This window comes from Oxyura jamaicensis, chromosome 2 (genome assembly GCF_011077185.1).
Source record: "Oxyura jamaicensis isolate SHBP4307 breed ruddy duck chromosome 2, BPBGC_Ojam_1.0, whole genome shotgun sequence".
NCBI classification, from domain to species: domain Eukaryota; kingdom Metazoa; phylum Chordata; class Aves; order Anseriformes; family Anatidae; genus Oxyura; species Oxyura jamaicensis.
Genome location: NC_048894.1, coordinates 60,458,614 through 60,482,818, shown reverse-complemented (window position 1 = coordinate 60,482,818; position 24,205 = coordinate 60,458,614). Strand labels below are relative to the sequence as shown.

Here is a 24,205-nt window from a genome sequence, read left to right as displayed (position 1 = left end):
TAAACGTGAATGGTGTTTAAAAATTATGTATATATTGACTGAAGTATTCATAATGTGTGGCATGTGCTTTATTCCTATAGAAACATTCTAGATAACAAAAATATTAAAGAAATTGAAATTTAACAGTCGTCAGAAATGCAGGAATAAATTGCAATAATTAAATTGATTTACTATATTTTAAATATGTTTTTGTTCATTCTGTGATATCATCTTCAGTTCTCTTTCAACCTTCTCCTTATCTTTTGAAGTCCTCTGATTTTTCTGATCAAAGTGAAACTGCTGCTGATTATTTTAGTCGTTCCAACCGCAGGGGAAGCATTGTTTCTGATGCAGATGATGTCCAAGTTTTGAATAGTGTGAGTGCAATGCTTGTTGTTACACTGTGGTGAACACATCAAACTTACTAACCACGGAGTTTCTCTTCATACTCCAAATGAGTACATGTTGTAAATGAATTTGGAGATATTTAATGGCATATAGGCTTGTTGAATGGTTGGGGCTTGTTTCAAACTAGTGGCTGACTTTTCTATAAAAATGTCTGGAGTCTGAATTTTTAAAAGGTATTTTGTCTTTGCATGCTGCTTTATCTTAAGGAGATTTTGCCTGTTGCTAGAAGCATGTGACAAGTGTTAACACTTCACATTTTTAATGTGTGATAACCTTAAGCATCTCTTCACTGTGATTTTTTTTTTTTTCCCTCCCTGAAAGCTCACTATATCAAGTTAACGGTGTCTAGACTTGTATGGTGTTTTGGAATAGCATTATTTGGTTTAGTAATAAAAATAGATACTTAGAGGTGTGCCGTTGTTACTATGTTTTAGTATTCAATCATCCATGATGAAACTTTGTCAAGATCCCTCAATGAAGCACTCAATGCTCCAATAAAAAAAGGGGGAGGGGGGGGGATTTTTCATCACAGGAAAATTGTGATGGCAGTTTTCCCATGCATTTGTTTAATGTGAGTATCCTTAATGACCAACCTAGCTGCCTTTTCTTTATTGTAACTATTAGTTCTAAAAATTTTCATTACTTTTAGTCAGAACTTTTGTGCTTAACAGTGAAAAAATAGGGGAATTCCTGTTCTTCGTCATGTATTTGAAATAGTGGTTAGGGCCAGCATATGCTGTAAGAGGAAAGATCAGGAGAACTGGGCTTGTTTAGTTGTGCAGAGGGAAGGCTACGTAGGGATGTATATCAGCTCCCAGCTCTTCTGAGCTGTGCCAAGCAGTGTCGCACAAGGTTTGTGTTCCTTGGGAGGTTCACACTAAAGACTAGGAAGAAGTTCCACAAGGAGGTAACTGTTGCTATCACGGGTTACACCAAGGCTGGAGACTTCATCCTCAGGAGCTAGTGGAAGCTAGCTAGATAAAGGCATGGTTCACCTAGATTTATGTTCAGAGCCATTCTGCTTTGAATGGGAGGCTGGTTCAGATGACTGCTACTGTATCCTTACGATCACTGTTTCTTTTGTATGTCCACTTTTATATGATTTAATATTCTTAAAGTGCCAGGTAACTTTCAGTAATATGCAAAATATATCTCTATATATGCTCCAAGTCTGACAGACTAGTCATTTATCCAATTTAAATCTGAGCTCTTATTTTCTTCTTAATAAAACTCCTTTTCTCAAGCTAATATTCTGCAGGGAGAAAATATGCAGGCAGAGACTGGCAATTACACTGTCTTCTCAGTTGTTTTTTATCATTGTTATAATGTAAATGTAATTTAGAATTGCATATTCAATGTAGTTTACATACTCTTAATGTAAATTTAGAATATGATAATGTTCTAAATTTTTCCAAATGGATACTTGAGATCAGTTGGATTTTTCGTATCATTTTTACCGTCACAAGGGTGACAAGTATTTGCAAATTAAAATTGCAGGTGTCATTGGAGATGATGAATTTGCCATGGAAATGCATTGTTGACCTGTAGAAATCATAACAGAAGGAAATAGATCTCACAGTGTAACATTTGTTTGTGCTGTGGTTATAGTAGACTTTCACATTTTAGTCCCAGACCCATGGCAACGTATATGTTTTTGGAGAAACAAGATTTTAGAAAGATCATGCTTTTAGGCAATATATCAATGAGTTGTGGCCTTCATTTAGTTTTACCTAGTTTGATTCATAGAAATGTTGAAAATATGCAATGCGAGTTTGGTTTGTCGAAGGTTCCTAGATGAAAATTTAGGTTTAGTCTGTTCTTCTGCTCAGGTTTCAGTTCAAAAAATATGAATTGAAATTATTAAATAATTCAGAGTTTTCACCTGAATTGTTGTTGCTCTGATGTAATTTCTGGTTTTACCAAAGAGTTTGAAGTACAAAATGTGTTTACTAATAACTAAGTTATTCACGCTGGTATTACTGATTGTCTGAAGTGCACTTGCATGAAACTTCATGTTTGTTATGCCACCAAACATTGTAGTCACTACTATGTTCAAATTTAAAGTAGTGATACTTGTTTTGATGTTCAGTACTTTAACCTTAATACTGACTTTCTGGAATACTTTGAAAAAAAAAAAAAGTTTCTGTTTTTTTCTTTAGAAGCACTCATTTATTTTGCAATAAAGGTAAAAACTGTTTTGAGGCTGTATATTTGTTACCATATTTTGATGTATGTTAACCTCTGGATTTTTTTCTTGTTTCACTTCATGTTCTTAAATATTTTGCAATATCTTTGAACAGAATAAGTTAGTGCTTCTGTAGTCTGTCATTGCGAAAGGTGTGTTGTAATTTTTTTCCCTTTTCTTTTTCAGCTGGAAGAAAAGAGTGAAAAATCACATTCAGAAATTTTTTCAAGGGTAAGAAGTTTGAAATTAAAACTTTAAAAATAAAATCTAAAATACTTTTACTCTTTTGCTTACTTCTAGCAAGTATTGGTTTCTTGCAGAATTCTTTTTCTGGGAGAAATACGCAGTGGGAGAGGTAGTATTTTAAGATACTAGGGCTGTAAAAACATTCTGAATCCTGTTTGGCAGAAATAATTTTAGCAGTGTTTTCCCAGCACTGACAGCCTCCTTGCGAACACTTTCTGAATAGAAAACTGGAAATTAACTTGAAATATTTAAATAACTCATAAGTCCTCTAGTTTTTTTGTGTGCTGCTACATAACCTCTGTGTTCCTATTCTGTGTAAGCTGCTCATGTACCAGGCGATGGCAAACAGAAACCTATGTTTCACCAGGAAGTAACATAAGTTTTGGAAAATATTCAGAGGAAAATACTGTCTCTAATGTAATATTAAGAAACAGTTGAAACAAGAGAAAAGTTATTTATGATTGTAAAGGAATTTTAAAAAGAGTAATGTCAAGTATACCAGAAATCCCAGTATTGTACCTGATACGTTGTTTTCCCTTCTTTAAGCCATCATCTCGCAATTCAATTCCTCTGAGTGGCAACTCTTCTAGGAGAGGAAGTGGAGATACAAGCAGTTTGCTGGATCCTGATGCCTCCCTCAGTGAATTACGGGTAAACTGCATTTTCAGAGAACTTGAGTTTAAGATTGTATTTGGGGTTACGAGGAATTCTTTTTGTTACAAAACTGTTTGTTTCTTAATAGTAAGAAAAAGTTATGAGAATGTAACTTTTGCAGGAAAACTTTTTTATTTCTCATGATGATTGCATTTGTAATGTTTATAATTATTTATGGTGCTGACAGTTTAGCTTGTTTTAATACAGGAATTTTTGTCAATTAGAAATAATTGTGTCCTATTTGAGATCTGTTTTAATTCTCATGGCTTGGATTCAATGACATAAACAAAATCTTAATTTCCATCTAATTTTTATGAATTAAATCGTTTCTGTAAATTATTGCAGGCTTTGGTATTTGACAGAAATTTGTATAAACCCTTTAATGCTCTTTCAGCTGTAAATTATTTCCCCATACTTCTTATGCAATGGTTCATTCCTATGTCCTGCAGGATATCTATGATCTTAAGGACCAGATACACGATGTAGAAGGGAGATACATGCAGGGACTTAAAGAACTAAAGGTATCAGGGCTTTTCCCCAGCATGCATTCTGTATGGGTATTTTGGGGTAATGGAGATATCACTGGTTTCACTAACTATATAAGGCTTTACTAACAAGTTTTTTTTAATTTCCTTAAAGCATGTGCCTAACTTTTAATAAATAGAGAGCATCAGGTTAAGTTTGTCATATGGGTAAAGATATTAAGTATATTATCTCAATATACATTCAAAATTATTATTTGGTTTATGTTAAAAATAGTATTGACTTATATATTTTAGCAGGTATTTTGTGGCAAGGTTATGAGAGATTTAATCTATTTTTTTCGGTGTTTTGTTTGTAAATAAATATCTATTCCAAGTAATTGCTATATATTGAATGTGGAAGAGAGAAATAAGATATAGTTGCAACAAAGAACTTAAGAATTAGTCTTCCAGTCTTCAGGAAGTACTACATTTTATAAAGCAAAACTGAGGTAATATTCTTGAAAGATGTGCAGCCACATTGCTTGCAGGAGAAGGTTATTTTTGATCACATCATTTGTAGCGTGCCATTAAATATATATTAAAAAATATATATATATATATATATATATATAAAACTTTGATGCTTGTGGTTTGCAATTTCAGTTATCTTTCTCTATATAGGTTGGTATTTTCAGTATTAGGTTAATGAAATTTGTCTCTTTTGGCTTGTTTAAGCAAGTATGCTTTTCTTACGTAAATTTGCACATTATTTACAGGTTACAGTTAATCTGAAGTATGATTGGTTTCCTCCCTTCTGCATTGAAGGGAAACTGAATACAGCAAATTACGTGGCTTACAATACCTTTTTTTTTCAGGATATTTGTTCTGTTCTCTTTCCAGTTATCTAATTGTGAATGGTTCTATATAAAAGTAAAGAACTCTTGGCATACTTGTTTTATATCCATACAGAGAAAGAATTCAATGAATGCTGCTTGCTACTAGAGCAATTTAACAGCTCCTTGAATTTCCATATTAAGCATGTTAGATGGTATAGTGAAGAGAAAATACGTAATTTGAGCTGTTTAGCGTAGAAAAAATTATTTGAATTTTAGAGGATAAGTAACCCTCTTTCAAACAGCTAGAGGCTCAGACATTCTAATCCTGTTTTAATCATATTGCTATATGACTATTAAAAGGACTTGAAACAGTAAAGTTGTTAAAAAGCTCCTTTTTTGATAGTTTTGTATTTCTTGGTGCTCTCTAAGTTTTCCTTAACAAATTTGAAGAATGGCAAGATTGTTTGACATAGCCATGATTGTACTAACTTTCAATAAAATGTGAGGTTGCGTCGTATTTTCAGAATTATCTTCCTCTAATGCTTAAGCATGTTTGCCAGTGTCTCAAGACTACAGTTCTGAATCATAGTACTAGGTGCTGTTATTTATTGTATGTGATCCATTGAAGTTGCCAGAGAGCACAGGAGTACAGTAGACAGTGAGATCTTGACCTATGTTGAGCTTACTAAATTGAATTTCATTTTATGCTGTTGTTTCACATTATTATTAATAATAAGGAATAATATGTTCTCAAGCTATATTGCCATCCAGAGACATTCTTTCAGGAACCTTTCTTTCTAATTAAGAAGACAATGCCTTTTCCTTAACCTCTGCTTTAGCTGTTTTGTCTTTTGTGTGTTAGAAGGTCTAGTAGGATGCCTGCTTCTACCTCTTTCAAGTGTTTTGTTTGTTTGTTTGTTTGTTTGTTTTTCCCAGAAGTTGAGTAACAGTAAGCTGTAGTAACACTACCAGCATCTCTCTGTGATTGCCCAACCCTTGTAGTACTGTGTTTTTTTTTTTTTGTTTTTTTTTACCTGGCTACAAACCTGCTGGGTTATCAGCCCAATAAACTAATCTGTTCTGATTTAGTCAGTTCTTCAAATCTTTTGATGTCTCTGTTTGCTTACTCTCTCCGTATTCCCTTGTGTCAGCTAGAAATGAATTCTTTCTCTTTCCTTGGTATTTTTCTCTTTATGCATTTTATGGAGCTGTCTTGATGTCTGTTAGGTTTAATCATCTTGTTCTAGCTAAACAGGCTTATTTGCATAGCCTTTTGTCATTGCTAGTAGAATTATCGGTGGTATTTTCATAGACATAGGTTTCATATGGAATCTTATTATCCATTTTCATTCCAGTCTGTTCCCACATGCATGCATTTCAGAAATTCTTCTAAACCCGTATTATTTTTTTGCAAGACTGGCAGATTACTGAAGCTGTATGTAATAACTCTTGTGCTATAGGGAACATGTGCAAGTCTTCCCTCAAAAAAAGGAACAGTTCCAAAGAAATATTAGCAATGTTCCATTTTTTTAATTGATCAGAGAATCTTAAGCGTAGCGTGTTTTTTTTTTTCCTGAAAGCAATTGTCACTCTTCTGTCTCAAAATTATTTTTTCCCTCTTCCATGACTGCAGATTTTTTCCCTGTTGATGTAATTATTTACATTTTAATCTGAACTTTAAGCTTCAAGCAAGTCTTTTTTTTTTTTTTAAGGCTGTTAGACACCTGTCACTGTCATTGTTTGCTTCTTTCTTACAGTGCTTGTAGGTGACTCGAGTCCTGCAGCACATGGCATACAGTAAGGAAGAAATGGTTTTTATTAAGATGCTGTTTTCAGCTGCCTGATGGGGGGGAGGCAGGGAAGACAGAGTGCATGCTCCTTTCAGAGGTGCACAATGATAGGGCAAGGTGTAACAGAAAAAAAGTTGTGTTGTAAGGAGAGAAACTCCAGTTGGACTTCAAGAAGAAGTTTCCACAAGGAAGGCAGTGTACATCCCTGGAGACATATAGAATGAACTGGAGAAAGCACTGAGCAGCCTGACTTTGGTTGGCCCTGCTTCAGTTACGTTAGGCCAGATGGTACCCAGAGGTCTCTTCCAACCTAAATCACTATATGACTACACTCATGACCCTCACAGAAGCAATCAATAACAGGCATTTTTTCCTAGCTCTTTTCTTGTTGTTGTTAATTCTTGTATATTCCCATAGAAGGACCCTAGAATTCATTTTAATGTTATTTTCCTTTTTCCTCTATATTAAATTATTGTTTGGAAGTCTTTGGAAGGTTACAGTCTCTGACATTTTTGTTTTACCAGTTCTTACAGGATTTATCATGATGACATCATCAAAAAAAGTTTTCTGTGATTTTAATCTAAAACTTAAATTACCTGAATCTACTTACAGATGATATTTATTTTTTCATTATTTTCTTGCATCTTATCCTGAATCTTATTTGCTACTTGGAGTTTAATATTTCCCAGATAACAATGGTACTTCCTTACCTTTTTACTTCTTATGTTGTCTTTTTCTCTTCTGATCTGTACAACTCTTGAATTATTTTTTCTGGGGTTTCTGAAATACTGTATTTCTCCAGCACAAAATTCCTGAATTCAGTGAATTAAACAGAGGTGTAAGCGTATATAATTGATGCAATTATAAAATGGAAGATACGCACCTTACAGACAGCTTTCTCAAAATGAAGATTCATCATGACATGGAATAGAGTTTGGTGGTTAAGCTTTATTTTTAATTTTTAGGAATCAGATTGTTACCAGCCTCTCCCCTAAAATCCTAGTCCCTACTTCTACTTCTAGGTTTTCTGGAAAACTCAGGCTTGGTGCTCTTCCTCTGTTGCCATGTCATATGTCCACTGTCATAATACAAATAATTAAACATGGATGTTATGATACTTATGCATGACTTTCTATGAAATTTTCTAGGGCATATTCTATTTTTTATAGAAATAGGAAGATAAAACAGTTTCAATATAATCTGAAGTACAGACCACTACTTAAGTAATGAATATTAAGTTAAAGCTACTCTTAGAGACGTTTCTGTAGTCTTTTATAGTTGTCTGTCTGAGTTTTGTCAGATTTGTTGCTGAATTCTGAAGTGGTTTCCTGTCCATACACTGAAAATTTAGTAAAGCTACAATAATACTTCTTTGCTCCTGTAAGTTAAGTTATGAAGGTGGCAAAGCAGAAAGTTCAAGTGGAATATTATCTTGTAATGTTCATACTTTTGTAATGATAACTATCTGTTGCTGGGTATAACATAACCTGAACAATTGAAATCAAACTGTGACTTCATATCTCTAAAGACATGACACAAATAATTGTTCAGAAACAAAAATGTTTTCAGAGTTTGTGAAACAGCTAAGGCTTTAGTTTTAATGTTAAAAATTAATTAAATTAAAATAACTTTATATTTAAAGTTAGACTAATGTAACACTTTCCGCTACCTCTAGGATTCACTAGCTGAAGTTGAAGAAAAATACAAAAAAGCTATGGTTTCTAATGCTCAACTAGATAATGAGAAAAACAATTTGGTTTACCAAGTGGATACTCTAAAGGATGTAATTGAGGAGAAAGAAGAACAGATAGCTGAGTTCTACAGGGAAAATGAAGAGAAGTCAAAGGTACTGATTTTTTTTTTTTTTGGTCACTAACAAAATAAATCATAGCAAGCTTGCAATTCTTAGTAAGAAATGGATTCACAGAAAAGTATATCCATCTTAGTGGGCAAAGATCTTTTATCTATTATGGAGTTTAAGTTCTTTTTTAAAAAAAGTTAATAACAAGCACTAATTAAATATATTCATTTGAATTGAACAGAGTGTGTTCTGTCACACTTTCTTGGAAAGGGAAAATCTGTGTGTCAGCTCTTTTCCAACAATATGAAGATAAATTCGGTATCTGAGTCTTTTTCTTACTAATCTTATACATAAACCTTTATCACATTTTTTTCTCTCCCCTCCAAATTTTATTAAATGAAATCTTCTCTATAGTAAGTATCTGGAGAACTTACCTAAAACTTACTTTATTTTTAGCCACTAGGTAGTTAGAATTTCTTAAGCTGTTGCAGGAATTTCTTAGGTAATGTTCTGTTGAGAGAGATTAGTATTTTTTTTTAAACTTCATATTTAAGATGTATGACAAACCACAAATAAATTCATGATTTATTTACTTATTTGACATAGGAATTGGAACGACAGAAACACACGTGCAGTGTTCTACAGCATAAGCTGGATGAACTTAAAGAGGGCCTTCGACAGAGAGATGAATTGATAGAGGTATGTTGATATGTGATAATGAATGATAGAGCCTGTGCAAATAAGAACAGTATAAGATTTGAGCAGGGATAGTTATCATACACAAAATGATCTTAATTAGTAACTCCCAAAGTCCTTTTTGCAGACTAAACATCATCCCCAGCTTCTAAAATGGTAATAGTTCCTTAGACATAATTGTAAGGTTTAAGGGCTTATTTTTATCCTTGATAATATCAGAATCAATTGATCAATTTCATTATCAATATCATTTGATGATGAAATTTTTGGTTTAGTTCTTCTGTTAACGTTTCCTGTGCATTTGCTATATTTCTAAATTTCTTTGAACAGATACTGCAACTTGACTATTCTAAATTGTGTACAAACTACTGGTATTTTTTGCTGGTTTTGCCTGGAGTTGCAATGCTATGAAGGCAGACTAGATAAAGATTACATCATACACGTAATATGCTTCTCAGAAGTTTATTCCTATTTTTTTTGTTAACGGACAGTGTCTTGCAAGCATAAAATGTTTTAAATTTATTGGCATTGGCTAAATAGTAGCTTTATTCATTTGATATTTATATATTTTGCTGCTGACGAATTTATGGAATGGAAGTACAGACTAGAAGTCCATTAATAAAGTTTCTTGCATTAACACTATTATTACATAATTAAAGTGTGTTCCATGGCAGTGAACTTCCTAATGTATTTGAGTAACTTATAAGCATGAATGTGGAAAGCTTTTTATATGTATGCAGTTCCCCTTAGGTCTTATTCCATAAACAAGGTTGTTTCTAAGTAACAGAATATGTTGGGAAGGGGCTGGGGGCGGTGGGTGGGTGGGGGGTGTTTGCTACTAAGCAGTACTTGAAGGTATATGAAAACTACCCCAAGGTTAATTGTTCTCCTAAAGAAAGGATGTTATCCCCAGTCTGCAGTGGGAACTGTTACTAAAGAGAAGTAGTGCTAGCTGTAATAAATTCTGCAATCAATATGAAACGATGGAATAAAATTACAGTTCTGTTGCTTGAATTTAAAGGGAAAATACTATGTTACGCTCAGTCACACCCTTTTTCTTTAACCTCATGCTCATAAACTCCTTGGTTGGCTTTTACTATTTTATTTCCTTTATCTATTTGAATGTTTTTCCCCATTTCCTCACTTGTCTTTCTTCTTTTATTTTTCCCTCATACTATTTACTACAGGAGAATCAACGCATGCAGCAGAATATAGACTGCATAACCAAAGAGCTGTTTGATCTCCAGGAGACAATTAATTGGAAAGATAAAAAAATAGGGGTATGAAACAAATATGTGGGGGGAAAGGTATTTTTTAAATTTTAGAAGTAGACAGATATCCCTCTTCCCCCTAAGGAATGCTGTGTACTCCAAAGAAATGAAGGCTGCTCCCAATTTGAATATTCACAATGTTTTGCAGTCTGTCTTCTTGTTAGAGAAAGAAAATTAGCTCCACTTTATCTTTACTTGCGTAATGGTGAATAATACTAAATCTATAACATAATAAACTGTTATGCACACAATTGTATCCTTTTTGCATTATTTTTTTTTACCTGTAATCAAGACTTAAAGTCACAGTTTCCTAATTCTTAACAAATGTAAAAAAAAAAGTCTGGTTCCATATATTGACCTACAGATGCATATCATGAATATTTAATACAACATTTAAATTATTTTAAAAACCTTTAACCTTCATGAAGGTAAACTATAATTTTCAGAACTTAAACAGAGTTCAGACTTTGCTAGTGATTTGGCTGCAACCTTTGTCATTGTCTTAGCAGTTTTCACAGGAATCTGTGAATTTTAGTATGATTTGCTTTCCACTATTTGTAATAAGATAGAGAACCAAAATATCAGAAAACGCAGGGAGCTGTAGGCATTAAGGATCAAAATGCAGGGAAGTCTCAGTAAATATTTGTTAAGCATGCTTCCATTTAACATACCTGGTGCTAAGACTACGACCAGACACAAAATGACTCTGCAGCCACACTTGCACAATTCTGTATCACATTCCTGATCCTTCTAGGGCCTTAGTTTGGATGCAACACTGAACCAGGCTGACATTGTGCATTAGTTTTGTGATAAGACAGTTTCCAACTCTTGGAGTTTAGAGTTGGAATCAAAACACTGGCAGTGTCAGCCCTTCTGAGGGGTGTCTGTAGGGCTCCTGCGTAGGTTGAAAGGTGGTACAGGTAGAAGAAAACAGTATTTGCTGTACAGCTAATTTAGTTCAGGCAGGGTATGTCAGTTCTGCTTCTGGGCAGTCCAAAACTGAAAAACTGATAAAACTGTCTCAGAGTCAGCCTGACTCTGAGACAGTAACTATGTAGCCCTGAACTTGTAGCTGTTCTGGGCCACAAATAAATTGCCTGGTGGTAAGAGGGAGTTAACTGTGGATAGCCTTCAGAAAGGAAGTGTCCTTCGGTAACTCTAGGGCTGTTTCTCTCTTTTACTGGTATAATTTTATACCAGGATTTTGACATACTCAATTTTCTTTGAATATTGCTGTATTCACTGGAGCTCAAGTCATTTCATAAAGTTATCTTTAGCTTGTGGTGCCCGATTAAAAAAAAAAAAAAAAAAAAAAAAAAAAAAAGTTATACTCTCTTATCTTCAGTCCATATTTATTTCATGTCTCAGTCTTTTGGTCCATATTGCAATCCTCTTTTCCATCATAAAGTGATATTTCAACTTTTATTTTTTTTTTTTCCTGAACAGTCTTTAGAATTTTTCTTATTTTTTAAATTATTTGACCATATTTCTTCCATGTTTACTCTTCATTATTTTGTTTACTGGACTGTCCCAGTTTGTGCAATCCCTTTTTTCTTTCAAATATGTCACCACAGTTTGTACAGAGCATATCCTCTATCTAATGTTCAAAGAACTATCAACTAGTTTGACAAAGATTTTTTCTTTTAGTGCCAGTGGACAGTCACTAAGTTGGAAGCTAATATTTTTCTCAGTCTGTGTTCTTTTTTTTCCGTAGATTTTATTTTTTAATTATCTCAAATTGGAAATCTCTTGATTCTTAAAAATGTAATAATGTCATTGTCTTTTTTTGCTCACATTACCTAATATTTTTTTTTAAAGCTCACAGTTTTTATGTCTTTCTCCCCAGTACTGAGTTATTTTGCTAATTTTACTCTATTTCAGCTTCACAGAGGGGTACTTGGACTAGAATTATAACCTATTTTTAAAGCATATGCAAGACTGCTACCTCAGAGGAAGAAAGGGAGGCAAGCAGAACAAAGATAGCATGAACTTCAGTTTTACATCTTCCTCCTTATATTGTCCTAGTTCTATAAAATGATTGAAATTTACAGTTGTACGTGATTTTAACTCTGGTCAATTTGAGGTTATTGAACTATAACTTCAAGGTTAGATTATTCCTGAAATATACAGCTATTTTGTGAATGTTTTGGAATATTTAGTAAATAGAACCTCAGATAAATCTGCATTCTGCCGAGAAGATATATTTTAATCATACCGATATGTTAAAAGATACCCGCAGATCTTAATTGGTCTGATTTTAGTATTGGTTTTTAATCTTCATCATTGAAGAATTCCAGCAGTAGATTTGGTACAAAATCTGTCAATATCACCTCTCTGTATACAAGAACTATGAGCTTTACTTAAGTTTTTCAACTTTGAATTATTAATATTTCCGAAGGCAAAGATGCATGGTTATAGAAATTTATTTTTTTTTCTCTCCATCAACATTTTCTGATTGCCAGCCCTTTTGTTTATTGGGGGAGGATCGAGAGGGTGTTTTAGGAAGGTCAGCAGCATCATAGGGCACTGCCAAGTACAGAGGATTTATATCTGGAATGTGATTTTGGGCCTTTGTGTCCACTCTTCCATATGGGTGAGTCTAAATCACCCCCCACATACTTCCTACTCCCTGCTATGCCTCAAACATGGCAAAGTCCTATCTTTAAGTGGAACACAAAATGATGCACTAATTAAGGTTCTTCACACTATTTATGATGTAGTTATGGAGATACAGTGTGTGTTAGGAAGTAATAGGACATCTTGTAAACCCTTAAACTATTAGGTGACAACTAATGCTTTCACACATTTAAAAATACGGGTGATTCAGTGTTAATATTTAGTAATTGAGTGCAACTGCACTTTTAAAATTTTTCTGTTGAAATTGAAATCTTGCTCTCATATACAGATTCTCCATAATTATTAAAGTTTAGCATACTGCAATTGTCATGTGGAGAAATTGCAATCAGTGCAATGGTATTCACCTTCATTTCTTTCATGGTATCATTCCTTCCTAAACATGCATGCATGACACAAAGTTTAGTTAAATAATTTTCTTTGCAAAACATGTGCATGCTCTAGCATCTGCTTAGTGGTCAGGATGATCTGTAATGCATGCAATACCGAATTTGAATGGAGTACTTGGATTATGCCCAGTCAAGTGAAAATGTCTGATTAACTGCCAAGTAACAGAGCTGCACTATAGGCAGGCAAATTCATCAATGTCTATATTGTACATTTAGCTGAGATTCTTTCTTGTGCTAATGTAGTACTGCTAGTGTTTGCTTCTACTTTTCTCTAAAAGTGATTGTTTTGATTTTAGTAAAGATTATACTTAAGTGAGTAGTAAACTATAACCTAGCGTTTCTAAGTGGATGACAGAATTGTATGTCCAATGGTCTTTTATGAGCTAAGAGTTCTATTTCTGTGCCCTACAAAGGTTATCTCAGTGAATGTGGTGGCTTAGGATCTTTGTCAATTGAGTTCCAGCAAAAATTATTTCTGGCCATGATAAAAATAATCACTTATTCTTTTGGTATTCAGTTTAGTTTATCAAAGCCTATGAAAAAAATACACTAAATAGATACTTATTGTAGAGTTTACTAAGGCCCATTTGGAGAAAAAATTGTGCTGAGACACATCTACCAGTGATGCTAGATATGTGAATTGTAAAAAGGTAGTTATCAGAGATATATATATTTTATATATAAAATACCCCCTTTTAATTTCTTTACTTTTGTTAAGCTCTTTATTTTTAGAAAATCTCTCTGCTATCTGTCATCTGCTTTTTTCTTTGTGCCATTCTTTTTCTTGCTATCTGCCTGAACCCAGGCCCTAGAAAGACAGAAAGATTACTTTGACTGCATTAAGAATGAGCGAGATGAGCTCAGAGAGGAGTTGGCTGACCTGAAGGAAGCAATGAAGAGAGGAGAGGTATGTCGGTAGTAGTTACCTTATAGTGACAGAAATCCAGTAATGGGGCATGAAATCAAGGTCAATGAAAAAGAGGAAGAATGGTTACTGTTCTCGTGTGATCTCAAAACCTGACCTTAGGGAACAAACGGAGCATTTCATTTAACTGTTTCAATCAATTTTAAAAGCTTTTTCAAAACTTTTCTGTCCAGTTACATTTTAGCACTGGTCTTGAATGAGTACAATATTTTTCTTTTTTATTTTTAGAAACACGGATTAGTTATAATTCCAGATGGCACACCAAATGGTGATGTAAACCATGAATCAGCGGTTGGTGCAATAACAGTTGTATCACACGAAGCTGCTCAAGTCTTGGAATCTGCAGGAGAAGGACCATTAGGTAAAAATATCCTAAAATACAGAGAGCTTATTTAGTCTTCTTTGCATTCTGTTCACTGTTTTGTGATTTGCAACCACAAAATGATAGCTGTGATGCTTCTGGAGTACATGCTTACTCTACTTTTAAACTTTTTTTTTGTCCTGAGTAAACAGACATGTATTTTTGAGTTTAAAAATATATATATATATATTAGGATATGTCTGGACATTTGTAACTGATTACATTGTTTTGGTCCAGATTGTTTTATTACTGTTGGGGCGGGAAAAAAAAAAAAAAAAGTAAGACTTGCCCAAAGTATAGGCTTTTGGATTGTGTGCATAAGTCAATTCAATGAAAAACTGTTAACAAGCAAAAAAATTTCTCTGTGCACTTGCATTATATTTGCACATTATGTATAATAGTTAAATGTTTAGACAAATTAAATTTGATACATGTTTCTGTTGTCATTCTATGATGGTGAAATACAAATGTCTTTATGCTTCATTACTCTCAGAGTTGTAATTTTCATGTGAGCTGCTATAATTTTAGCATTGTGTTGTTTGACAGTGTATTTTGTAGCTATTACTGATTGTCTGGCTGATTGGAGATACTGAAACTTTACTGTGGGCACTTTCTCAAGTACTTTTTTGTGGATTGAGAACAGGAATTATAAAACTTCCTAGAAATACATGCTTTCTACAAGCTCAGTGCGTTGCCTGAGGAGATAGCAGTCTTGAAGAGTAAGACAAGAAAATGAGTATACCGCCAGGAGTAAATTGTTTTGGAAATCGCTGTTCTTGACCACTAGATTGTTAATTTACTTTGAAGAATTACTAAACTCACAGGTCTTAACTTTTAAAACTGTTATACAAATACACAGAGAATTAATTGTTTTTTAATTTTCTCACTATTAATGAAGTGTTATGTTGTTTAGGATAACAAGGTTTTATTCTGACAGTGCTGTTAGCTTTGTTTGAAGCTTTGTTTGTTTGTTTTACTTTGAAAATGAACTAAAAGTTATGAAAAATACATCCTTAGTTACATATTTCTGGTTGTGGGTTGTTTGTTTTTTACTTTGAGTTATTTTGTTTTAGATGTCCGGCTACGAAAACTGGCTGGAGAAAAGGAAGAACTATTGTCCCAGGTAAAATAAACTATTATTTTTAGAAACATAACTTTGCATATCCTTTTACAGAATATGAATATAGTAGCAATAAACAAATATTAAATACCTTTGGTGTTTAATCAAATTACTTGAGCAGTAAAGCAAACTAAATATTCAACATCTAATCAGGATGACTACCGGGAATTATCAGCTCCTCTCACTAGTGTCCCTACCCATGTGACTTTGATCTTGGTTGTTAATGAGAACCCTAAGTTCAGTAACTAGCTAGCTGGAATCTAACTTGCTGCTGACTCTGCCATTTCTGGTGCTACAGAAAAAATTTGGTGTTACAACAAAAATTTTTTAGTATACATGCTTGGTTATTCTTCTGTCTTATTCAGAAATACTAAATGCAATAAAATGACAATCTCATAAGCTCAAGTATCTTTCTTTCAAGTTACCAAGCTGTACTATTTCTTCGATCGCTTCAGTTACTTAAATAAAAGATTAGTATGAGCAAAGTCAATGCAGTTCGGTATTGAGAACAGAGAATTCAAGAAAACATATCAAGTGGGCATTTGTTAAGAACACTAGTTTTTGTGCCTCTAGTTGAACATACTACAACTTCAAAATGGTGCTGTTTTTGCTGAGAAAAAACCTTAATTTTACTATGGCTATTTGGTTTAAAATGCCAGTAAATTCTAGTGTTGAATCAAGGCTATTAAATATTTTTTTATGTATACAAACATATATAACTATAGCTACGTAATTATGAAAATCAGTTAAAAGATTTATATCATGAATGGAGGTTTGCTATTCCCATTGCAAAACTGACATGCAGATGACAGTCACCCAGCAATGGGGAAAGAACTGCTTCCACAGACCTCTGGGAGTGGCTTCCCTGCCTTTCCTGCATGGCTCTGTTACTCCAATTTACAGAACCATCTCAGCCGGTGGCATTTCAGGACTACTTGGCCTTGTTGACCTATTGAATGTTTAGGTATACTACTACTGAACTCCTGCGAGTTGATTTTTCACAAAAGAAAACTTTTGTTTCAGGTTAGAAAGCTGAAGATGCAATTGGAAGAAGAACGACAGAAATATTCTAAAAGTGATGGCATGAATCCGGATATAATAGGCTTAGAGAATGGTTCTGACTTGCAACTAATTGAAATGCAGAGTACGTATAATGGTTACTCTTCAAAGGTATTAACTGGGGAGAGGAAACACTTTTCCAACTTCTTTTTCCTGTATTATTGTGCACTGGTAGTACTTTGGATGAATAGATCACCGAGCAGGTATTTTTTGTTGTTGTTGGTGGTGGTATGCCTACCTGCAGGGAATTTCTCCTGGTATTATGTCTACTGTGATTTAAACCATTTTGTGGTGTGTTGGTTATTGAATTGATCCTCTTTTTGGAGGGGTGAGCTTACTGATATAAATTTTTATGTTTTAAAAGGTGTGTATATGTGTTTATACATCTGAAATTTATTCAGTCTCTTACAGAGGCAGTAATTAATGTTCTTTTTTTAAAGGAAAAGAAAAAACAAACCAGGAAAACTATTTTATTTTCTTACTCTCAAAGATCTTAGAAAGAATATGTGCCACTTTATAACCCTGAATATAAGCTTCTGAGTAAAATGGTCTTCTAATGAATTTGAATTAAAAGGAAAGCTGCCAGTTTAGAGAGTTGCTTTGAGTAATATGTTCATTTTTTTAAATTTTTTTTTAGGAGATGCAAACAGACAGATTAGTGAATACAAATTTAAACTTTCAAAAGCTGAACAAGATATAACTACCTTGGAACAAAACGTAAGTCCTTCTTTAGATTTGTTTATATCATTACACATTCTCTGCAGGCATTTACCAATATTTTTTCCAACAAAAGCTATGAAAATGTATTTAATAATTTGATTTAGTGCTTGTTCTTGAGATTTGCACAGAATAACACTACACCTATGTTTTTTTCTATTTCCTGCAAATCAATAGTTGTGCATAGTCTTACCATAAGAGAAAATTTGGAGTTAAGTTACTAAGATGTGAATATATATAGCAGAACATAAAGACGGGCTGAAGCTAACATTTTAAGAAAACCTATTTATGTAAGCTTAATTGTAAGAAGGTTATATTGATCTGCTCTTAGAAATTCAAGAATTTATATATACACACATATGTACATGTGCATACATAACAGATTAGCAAAGTGAGAAAATCAGTGCAAGTCAGCAACACAGTACTATAGAGCAGTTTCTCTGTAGATCATTTAAAAGTCACTTAGGGCTAGAATTTGAATCGAAGATGCACGGCTGGTCTTTTGCACAGGAGCAGGCTACCAGTCTGTGCTATGGATTTGGGGGGATAGCAAGGAGCTAGAAAAAAAAAATCAATCATCAACAACAACAAAAAAGCAAATGGGTTTTAAAACTTGCATTTTCCAACCAGGATTTGTCTAATTGTTCTTGAGTCCCTGCTTTGCTACTGAACTCCGTGCTTCAGTGTAAGACCTCTCACATCATGTCATGATACAGTCTCCTCTCTCCTTCGCATTTTCATGTGGTCTCTGCTTTTACACTTTTCAGAGGTTCTTTTTAATCCCATGTATTCCCAGATCCTTGATTTTCTTTATCCAAGTCTACTCTCTGCTTAGTTCCATAACTTTTCCTATCTTCTGAAATATTTCCTATGCTACCTTCCATTCTCCTCTTTCTTGCACCCCTTGAAAGGAGGACACAAGCAGTAAGGGGTGTATTGCAAGTTCTGTCCACAGTTTATTTTACTTTTTTTTAGCTTTATTGTTTTTTTTAACACTTTTCACAATTACATTTGCTGCTAAACACATTTAAACCTCCTTTCTCCATAGGGAGATATGGATAATTCCCAGGATGCTTTGTATTATTGTGTTTTTTAGGAAAGGGAAGAACAGCTGCTGGCAAGTGAGCTCAGGGTAGAGCACCTGAGTAACCATTCCTTTTATCTTGTTTGGGTTTGCAGATTGGACGACTTGAGGGACAGGTTGCAAGATACAGAAATGCAGCAGAAAATGCAGAAAAAGTGGAAGATGAACTCAAAGCTGAAAAGAGGAAGCTTCAGCGAGAGGTAATTGACTTCATTTCATTTTCAGCTGTATACTTTCAGTCTTGAACTGCTCTGTTGTTACCTCCAAGCTCTTTTAAATCTTCCATTACTGCTGTTAATTGTTTTCAGAAGGCCTCCAAGTCTGTTGCATTCAGAAGACATCTGTAGCACATAAAAATAGTATTAAATACAATTCAGTGTAGTATTTTCCTTGAAAGGAATGATCTAAAGTTATATTTTCTTCTCAATGTGATAACTTGTATGATCTTAAACTAATCCTTCCATTAAATATTATTGAGGAGCCAATCCTGCATATGTCAAGTGTTAGCCTGGAAAGTTTCCAGCATGTACCTCACAGGGATCTAGGAAGAAGCTGTATTTAACTGTGCTTTGATCTCCTTTGCTTAGGAGCTGCTGCATGACTAGTGTAATGCCTGCTACCCCTGGGAATACGCATATCCATCAACTAGCACCAGTGGTAGAGAGGGCCTTACCTTTAAATAGCATGTAATGGGAAGCTGCAGACATCTAACTGTTCAGGGGATGAATGTGTCATGTTTAAATTGCTTCACGGTTATTTTTTTAACAGTTGAATTCTGGTTTGTCTAGCTGCAGTAATGACTGGCTACTGTTAAAATGTCATACCTTAACTTATGTGGTACTTCAATTAAAAGAAAGAAAAACAAAAAATTGTTGTATTAGATTCCTGATTTGATTTCCTCTGTCAAGTCTTATGAACAGCAGTAAGTCCAATTAAACTTAGTGATGATAACTTTTGTTTTTGTTTTATAGTTAAGAACAGCACTGGATAAGATAGAAGAGATGGAGATGACCAATAGCCACTTAATGAAAAGGCTGGAGAAGATGAAGGCAAATAGGACTGCGCTTTTATCTCAGCAGTGAAGTGGAAATTGAAAATACAATGCACTGCTCCTTGAATAACTAGCCCCTGGCTCGTTTTTAAATACAGACTTTCATTGGCACAAGCTACTTGAACACTGAGCTGTTCAACGTTGTTTTAGTTTGCTAATTAAATGGCATACATCTTTTTGTAACTTATGAGAGAATGAAATGTAGTTTGAATTTCCCTGTGAATGACAGCAATTTTTCTATAGCGTTTGATTCTAGAGTCAGAGCTGGAGCACAATGCCGTATGTTCGACCTAGTGATAGAAAATATTCTCAGAACTGTGGAATCAAGTTTACTCACGATTTCTTTTGGCTGCTTTAATGAATGCTTGATGCTCGGAGACAACTGCATGAATCCAAGAAGACACTGTATTATCAACTAACATACATTTGCTCAAGACATCACACAGCACAAGTGCCTTTTATCTGGTGCAATTTAAACTTCATTGTTGAAATAACCCTTGAAATCAGATAACATTTTATTTTAAGATACATTTGGGGTGTTCACTAAACTTTATACATTTTGAAAATGCATTTTTGTAAAATATTTAAATTTATAAGAAAATAGGGACTGTATATACAAATCTGCTTTTTTTGCATGGGCACATCCAAGTTCTAGGTGATTTTCTCAGATAATAGCCCCTAAAGCTCTTAGTACAAGAGTACAGATTTTAAACTTCTGTTTGTACACCATCAATTTGTCATCTGCTGCTTAAGTGTGAATTGAAATTTTAGGGTGGGAGGAAGAGATGGGAAATGCGGCTAAGGAGTTTATTAAATGGACACTTTACTGACCAAAACCAGATGTTTGTGTTTTCTTTTAAATACTGAGATATCAACAAGATAAAGTCTTCAGAGTAGTAAATTTTGGTCTTCATAAAAATATCCTTCTGTCTTTTTAATCTAAAAGTTTTGAAGTGATGTTAGCCACTGTTAGCCTTTGCTTGAGGCCAGCACGAGCCAGATATTTCGCCTAAGAGGACCGTTCTTTTGGACTCATATCAGATCTTTTTCTGTTGCAAATTGCTGCCATTCAGGAGTATTTCTCAAAGCAAAGCAGATTTCAGGACATTTGTAATCCAGAGCTTTAGTGGTTCTGTCTTTACCAGAGCTCCTTTACAAAGGAACAGCCATCTCTGCACTTCAGAAGTGTAGTTTGCTTTCCTTTTGCTTGTATGTTATGCCTCTGGGGTTTAGAAAAAGCTTTCCATGTTGAGAAACATCCTTTTAAGTAGCAGATCTCCAGAGACCTGCTCTTTTAACAGGAGACCATTGGATTTTGGTGATCAGATGGATCATGCTCTGTACTGTTAACTCTTTGCTTTCATGTTGTGTATGTGATCATAAGAAACCATTTTAGTCTTGATTAGTTGTTCTTACTATGTGTATTTTGAAGATGGAAGGATATTTTGAGGATTTTGAAGGTGTTCACATGTACAAACAAACCTCTGCTTAAACCTTATTTTATATATGGTGGGGAGCACACCTTCTGGTACACTTCCTCTAAACCACTCTGAAGCTGGATATTTCATGGCACTCAAACAAGTGTGTGATTTCAGTAGTAAACTATGACAGTCAGATAAGGAATTATCAGCTCAGAATTACCATCATCCTGAGAAACTTGGGAGTACAGGCAAAGCATCAATCAGTACATTCTTTTTAAAGATGAAGATTGTTAGTTTTTTGGAAAGCCTTTTACTACAGAGGTCTGTTAGGGTAGCCATTTTAGTTGTGGTGCTTCCCCAGGTCTTGCTGTAAGAGAACTGAAACAAATTCAGACAAAGAACACAAAACATGAGATTCCCAATGTTTACGCTAACTGAATAATACTGGATTGTGACTTACTATGACTCTTTAATTATAAAGTTTAAAAAGCAATTAAAAGAACTATGAGGGAAATACTCTGGGAAGAATGAATTGTAGACCTTTCCACCTTTTTCCAAAACAATTCTTACCTGGAAGACTGTTTCACTAGCCCCATGTGAACTACTTTTGTATATGGGACAGATCCAAATAAAAATGAAAAGCAGTAAATAAAAACACGATTTATTGAGCCTGTCTCATCATTAAATTTTCCTTGTAAATATTTCAGAATCCTGCATCTCAGCAAAATTTTTGCTATGACCTTACGGTAACCAACATTTCTGTTTGAAAATTTAAAATGACTTAGCTTTTCAAAGTACGATTTTATGGTGCTATTAGTTATGATGCAAGTTAATGTTTGCTAATGACTTAGAATTTATAAAAGGGGCTGTCTAGTAATGCAGTACATTAAAGTTTTAAAAACAGCCCTCCACCATGGCTTATGATGCTTAGTAGCTGCACTAAATTTGGCAATTGATATTTAACAAACTTTTTTTTTTTTAAAAAAAAAAAAAAAAAAAAAAAGAAAAAAAAAGGTGACTTAGTAATGCAGTGAGGTGACCGGCAGAATTTTGGTTTCTTTGATCATGGGAAGGTCTATGCTACACCGGGCCTGATGGCACCGGATGGGATGCGCCTCTCTCGGAGAGGGGTAAGGATCTTAGGTCAGGAGTTGGCAGGGCTGATAGATAGGGCTTTAAACTAGAGTCGAAGGGGGAAGGGGCTAAAACCAGGCGAGCCGGTGAAGACCTAAGGGATGGTACGCTAGAATCAGAGGGGCTGTGTGCCAGTGGGGTCCTTTGGTCAGATCCACAAGGTGCTGAGTGTAAGGAGACGCACCTGAAGTGCTTTTACACAAACGCATGCAGTATGAGGAATAAAATGGATGAGCTAGAAGTCCTGGCCCAGTCCTGCAACTACGACATCATCGGCATAAGCGAAACCTGGTGGGATGAGTCCTGTGACTGGGGTGTTGCGATAGATGGTTACAGGCTCTTCAGGAGGGACAGGCAGGGTAGGCGAGGTGGTGGGGTGGCGATGTATGTGAAGCAGGGGCTGGACTGTGTGGAACTTCAGGTTGGCGATGGCAAAGTTGAGAGCCTCTGGGTAAGGATCAAGGGACGAACGAATAAAGGGGATGTAGTTGTGGGAGTCTATTACAGACCGCCTGGCCAGGATGATAGCGCCGATAAATTATTCTTTACAGAACTAAGAGAGGCCTCGAGATTAACTCCCCTTGTCCTTATGGGGGACTTCAACTTGCCGGACGTTAACTGGGAGTGCCACACGGCTGACACGAGCAAGTCCAGGAGGTTCATGAAGCACCTAGATGATAACTTCTTGGTACAGGTGCTAACGGAGCCAACTAGGAAAGGTGCCCTCCTAGACCTGTTGCTAGAAAACAGAGAGGGTCTGGTGGGAGATGTGGTGATTGGTGGCCGCCTCGGTCATAGCGACCATGAAGTGGTTGAGTTCAACATTTATGGTGACAGAAGGAAAAGCGCCACCAAAACCTCATCCCTAGATATGGGGAAAGCGGACTTCAGGCTGCTCAGGGAACTAGTCAGCAAGGTCCCCTGGGAAACTGCTCTTGAAGGCCTCGATGTCCACCAGTGCTGGTCACTCTTTAAGCGATGCCTCCTAGAAGCACAAGATAAGGCAATTCCAAAATATCGCAAGTCAGGCAGGCGGGGCAGGAAGCCGGCGTGGCTGACCAGGAACATTCTAATGGAGATTAGGTGGAAACAGAGAGTGTTTCGCTACTGGAAGGAGGGCCAGGCGTCATGGAAAGAATACAGGGATGCTGTTCGTGTTTGTAGGGAGAAAGTTCGAGTGGCCAAAGCACAGCTAGAGTTGAAGCTGGCTGTGTCTGTGAGAGAAAATAAAAAGGGTTTTTTTAGATATGTAAATGGAAAAAGGAGAACTAAAGAAAACATAGGGCCGCTCCTTGATAGGGAAGGTCTCCTCACAGACGATGACGTAGGCAAAGCAGAGACGCTTAACGCCTTCTTTGCCTCTGTCTTCAATGCCGATGATGGGCTTCGGGACCCAGGGTGCCCTGAGCTGGAGGACCGGGACGGTGGGGATGACAAACTCCCAACTGACCCTGAACGTGTGCGGGATTTGCTACTCCACCTGGATCCCTACAAGTCCATGGGTCCGGATGGGATTCATCCCCGGGTGCTGAAAGAGCTGGCGGATGTCATCGCGGAACCTCTATCAATTATTTTTCAACGATCCTGGGAATTTGGAGAGGTCCCAGTAGACTGGAAGCTGGCAAATGTTGTGCCAATTTTCAAGAAGGGTCAGAAAGAAGACCCTAGCAATTACAGGCCTGTCAGTCTCACGTCAGTGCCTGGTAAAATCATGGAGAAGTTGGTTCTCGGACTTATTGAGGCGCACCTGGGGGACAAAGCAGTCATTGGTCCCAGCCAGCATGGGTTTGTGAAGGGTAGGTCCTGCCTAACTAACCTGATTTCCTTTTATGATAAGATCACCCGTATGGTGGACCAAGGGAAACCAGCTGATGTGATTTTTTTGGACTTCAGCAAGGCTTTTGACACGGTTTCCCATAGGATCCTACTGGACAAAATGTCCACCATACAGCTAAATAAAAACATCATACGATGGGTGAG

General features: G+C 35.5%; 1 protein-coding gene across 24 annotated transcripts in view; it reads left to right on the top strand.

Moving 5' to 3' along the window:
• The window catches only part of LRRFIP2 (LRR binding FLII interacting protein 2), a 55,703-nt gene extending 33,942 nt beyond the window's left edge, over positions 1–21,761 (top strand). For 10 of the 24 annotated variants that reach the window (XM_035317756.1, XM_035317757.1, XM_035317769.1 and 7 more), the window contains 14 exons: positions 249–356; positions 2,759–2,803; positions 3,365–3,469; positions 3,922–3,993; positions 8,238–8,408; positions 8,970–9,062; positions 10,247–10,339; positions 14,159–14,260; positions 14,507–14,639; positions 15,713–15,762; positions 16,783–16,903; positions 17,456–17,535; positions 18,715–18,819; positions 19,591–21,761. In XM_035317756.1, the coding sequence (XP_035173647.1) occupies positions 249–356; positions 2,759–2,803; positions 3,365–3,469; positions 3,922–3,993; positions 8,238–8,408; positions 8,970–9,062; positions 10,247–10,339; positions 14,159–14,260; positions 14,507–14,639; positions 15,713–15,762; positions 16,783–16,903; positions 17,456–17,535; positions 18,715–18,819; positions 19,591–19,701 (1,389 nt within the window). In that variant the 3' untranslated portion in view covers positions 19,702–21,761. Of the gene's footprint in view, positions 1–248; positions 357–2,758; positions 2,804–3,364; positions 3,470–3,921; positions 3,994–8,237; positions 8,409–8,969; positions 9,063–10,246; positions 10,340–14,158; positions 14,261–14,506; positions 14,640–15,712; positions 15,763–16,782; positions 16,925–17,279; positions 17,297–17,455; positions 17,536–18,714; positions 18,820–19,590 lie in introns of those variants that run through there. The other 14 variants (XM_035317759.1, XM_035317760.1, XM_035317761.1 and 11 more) reach the window with 14 other exon arrangements.
• The last annotated feature ends 2,444 nt before the right edge of the window (positions 21,762–24,205 follow it).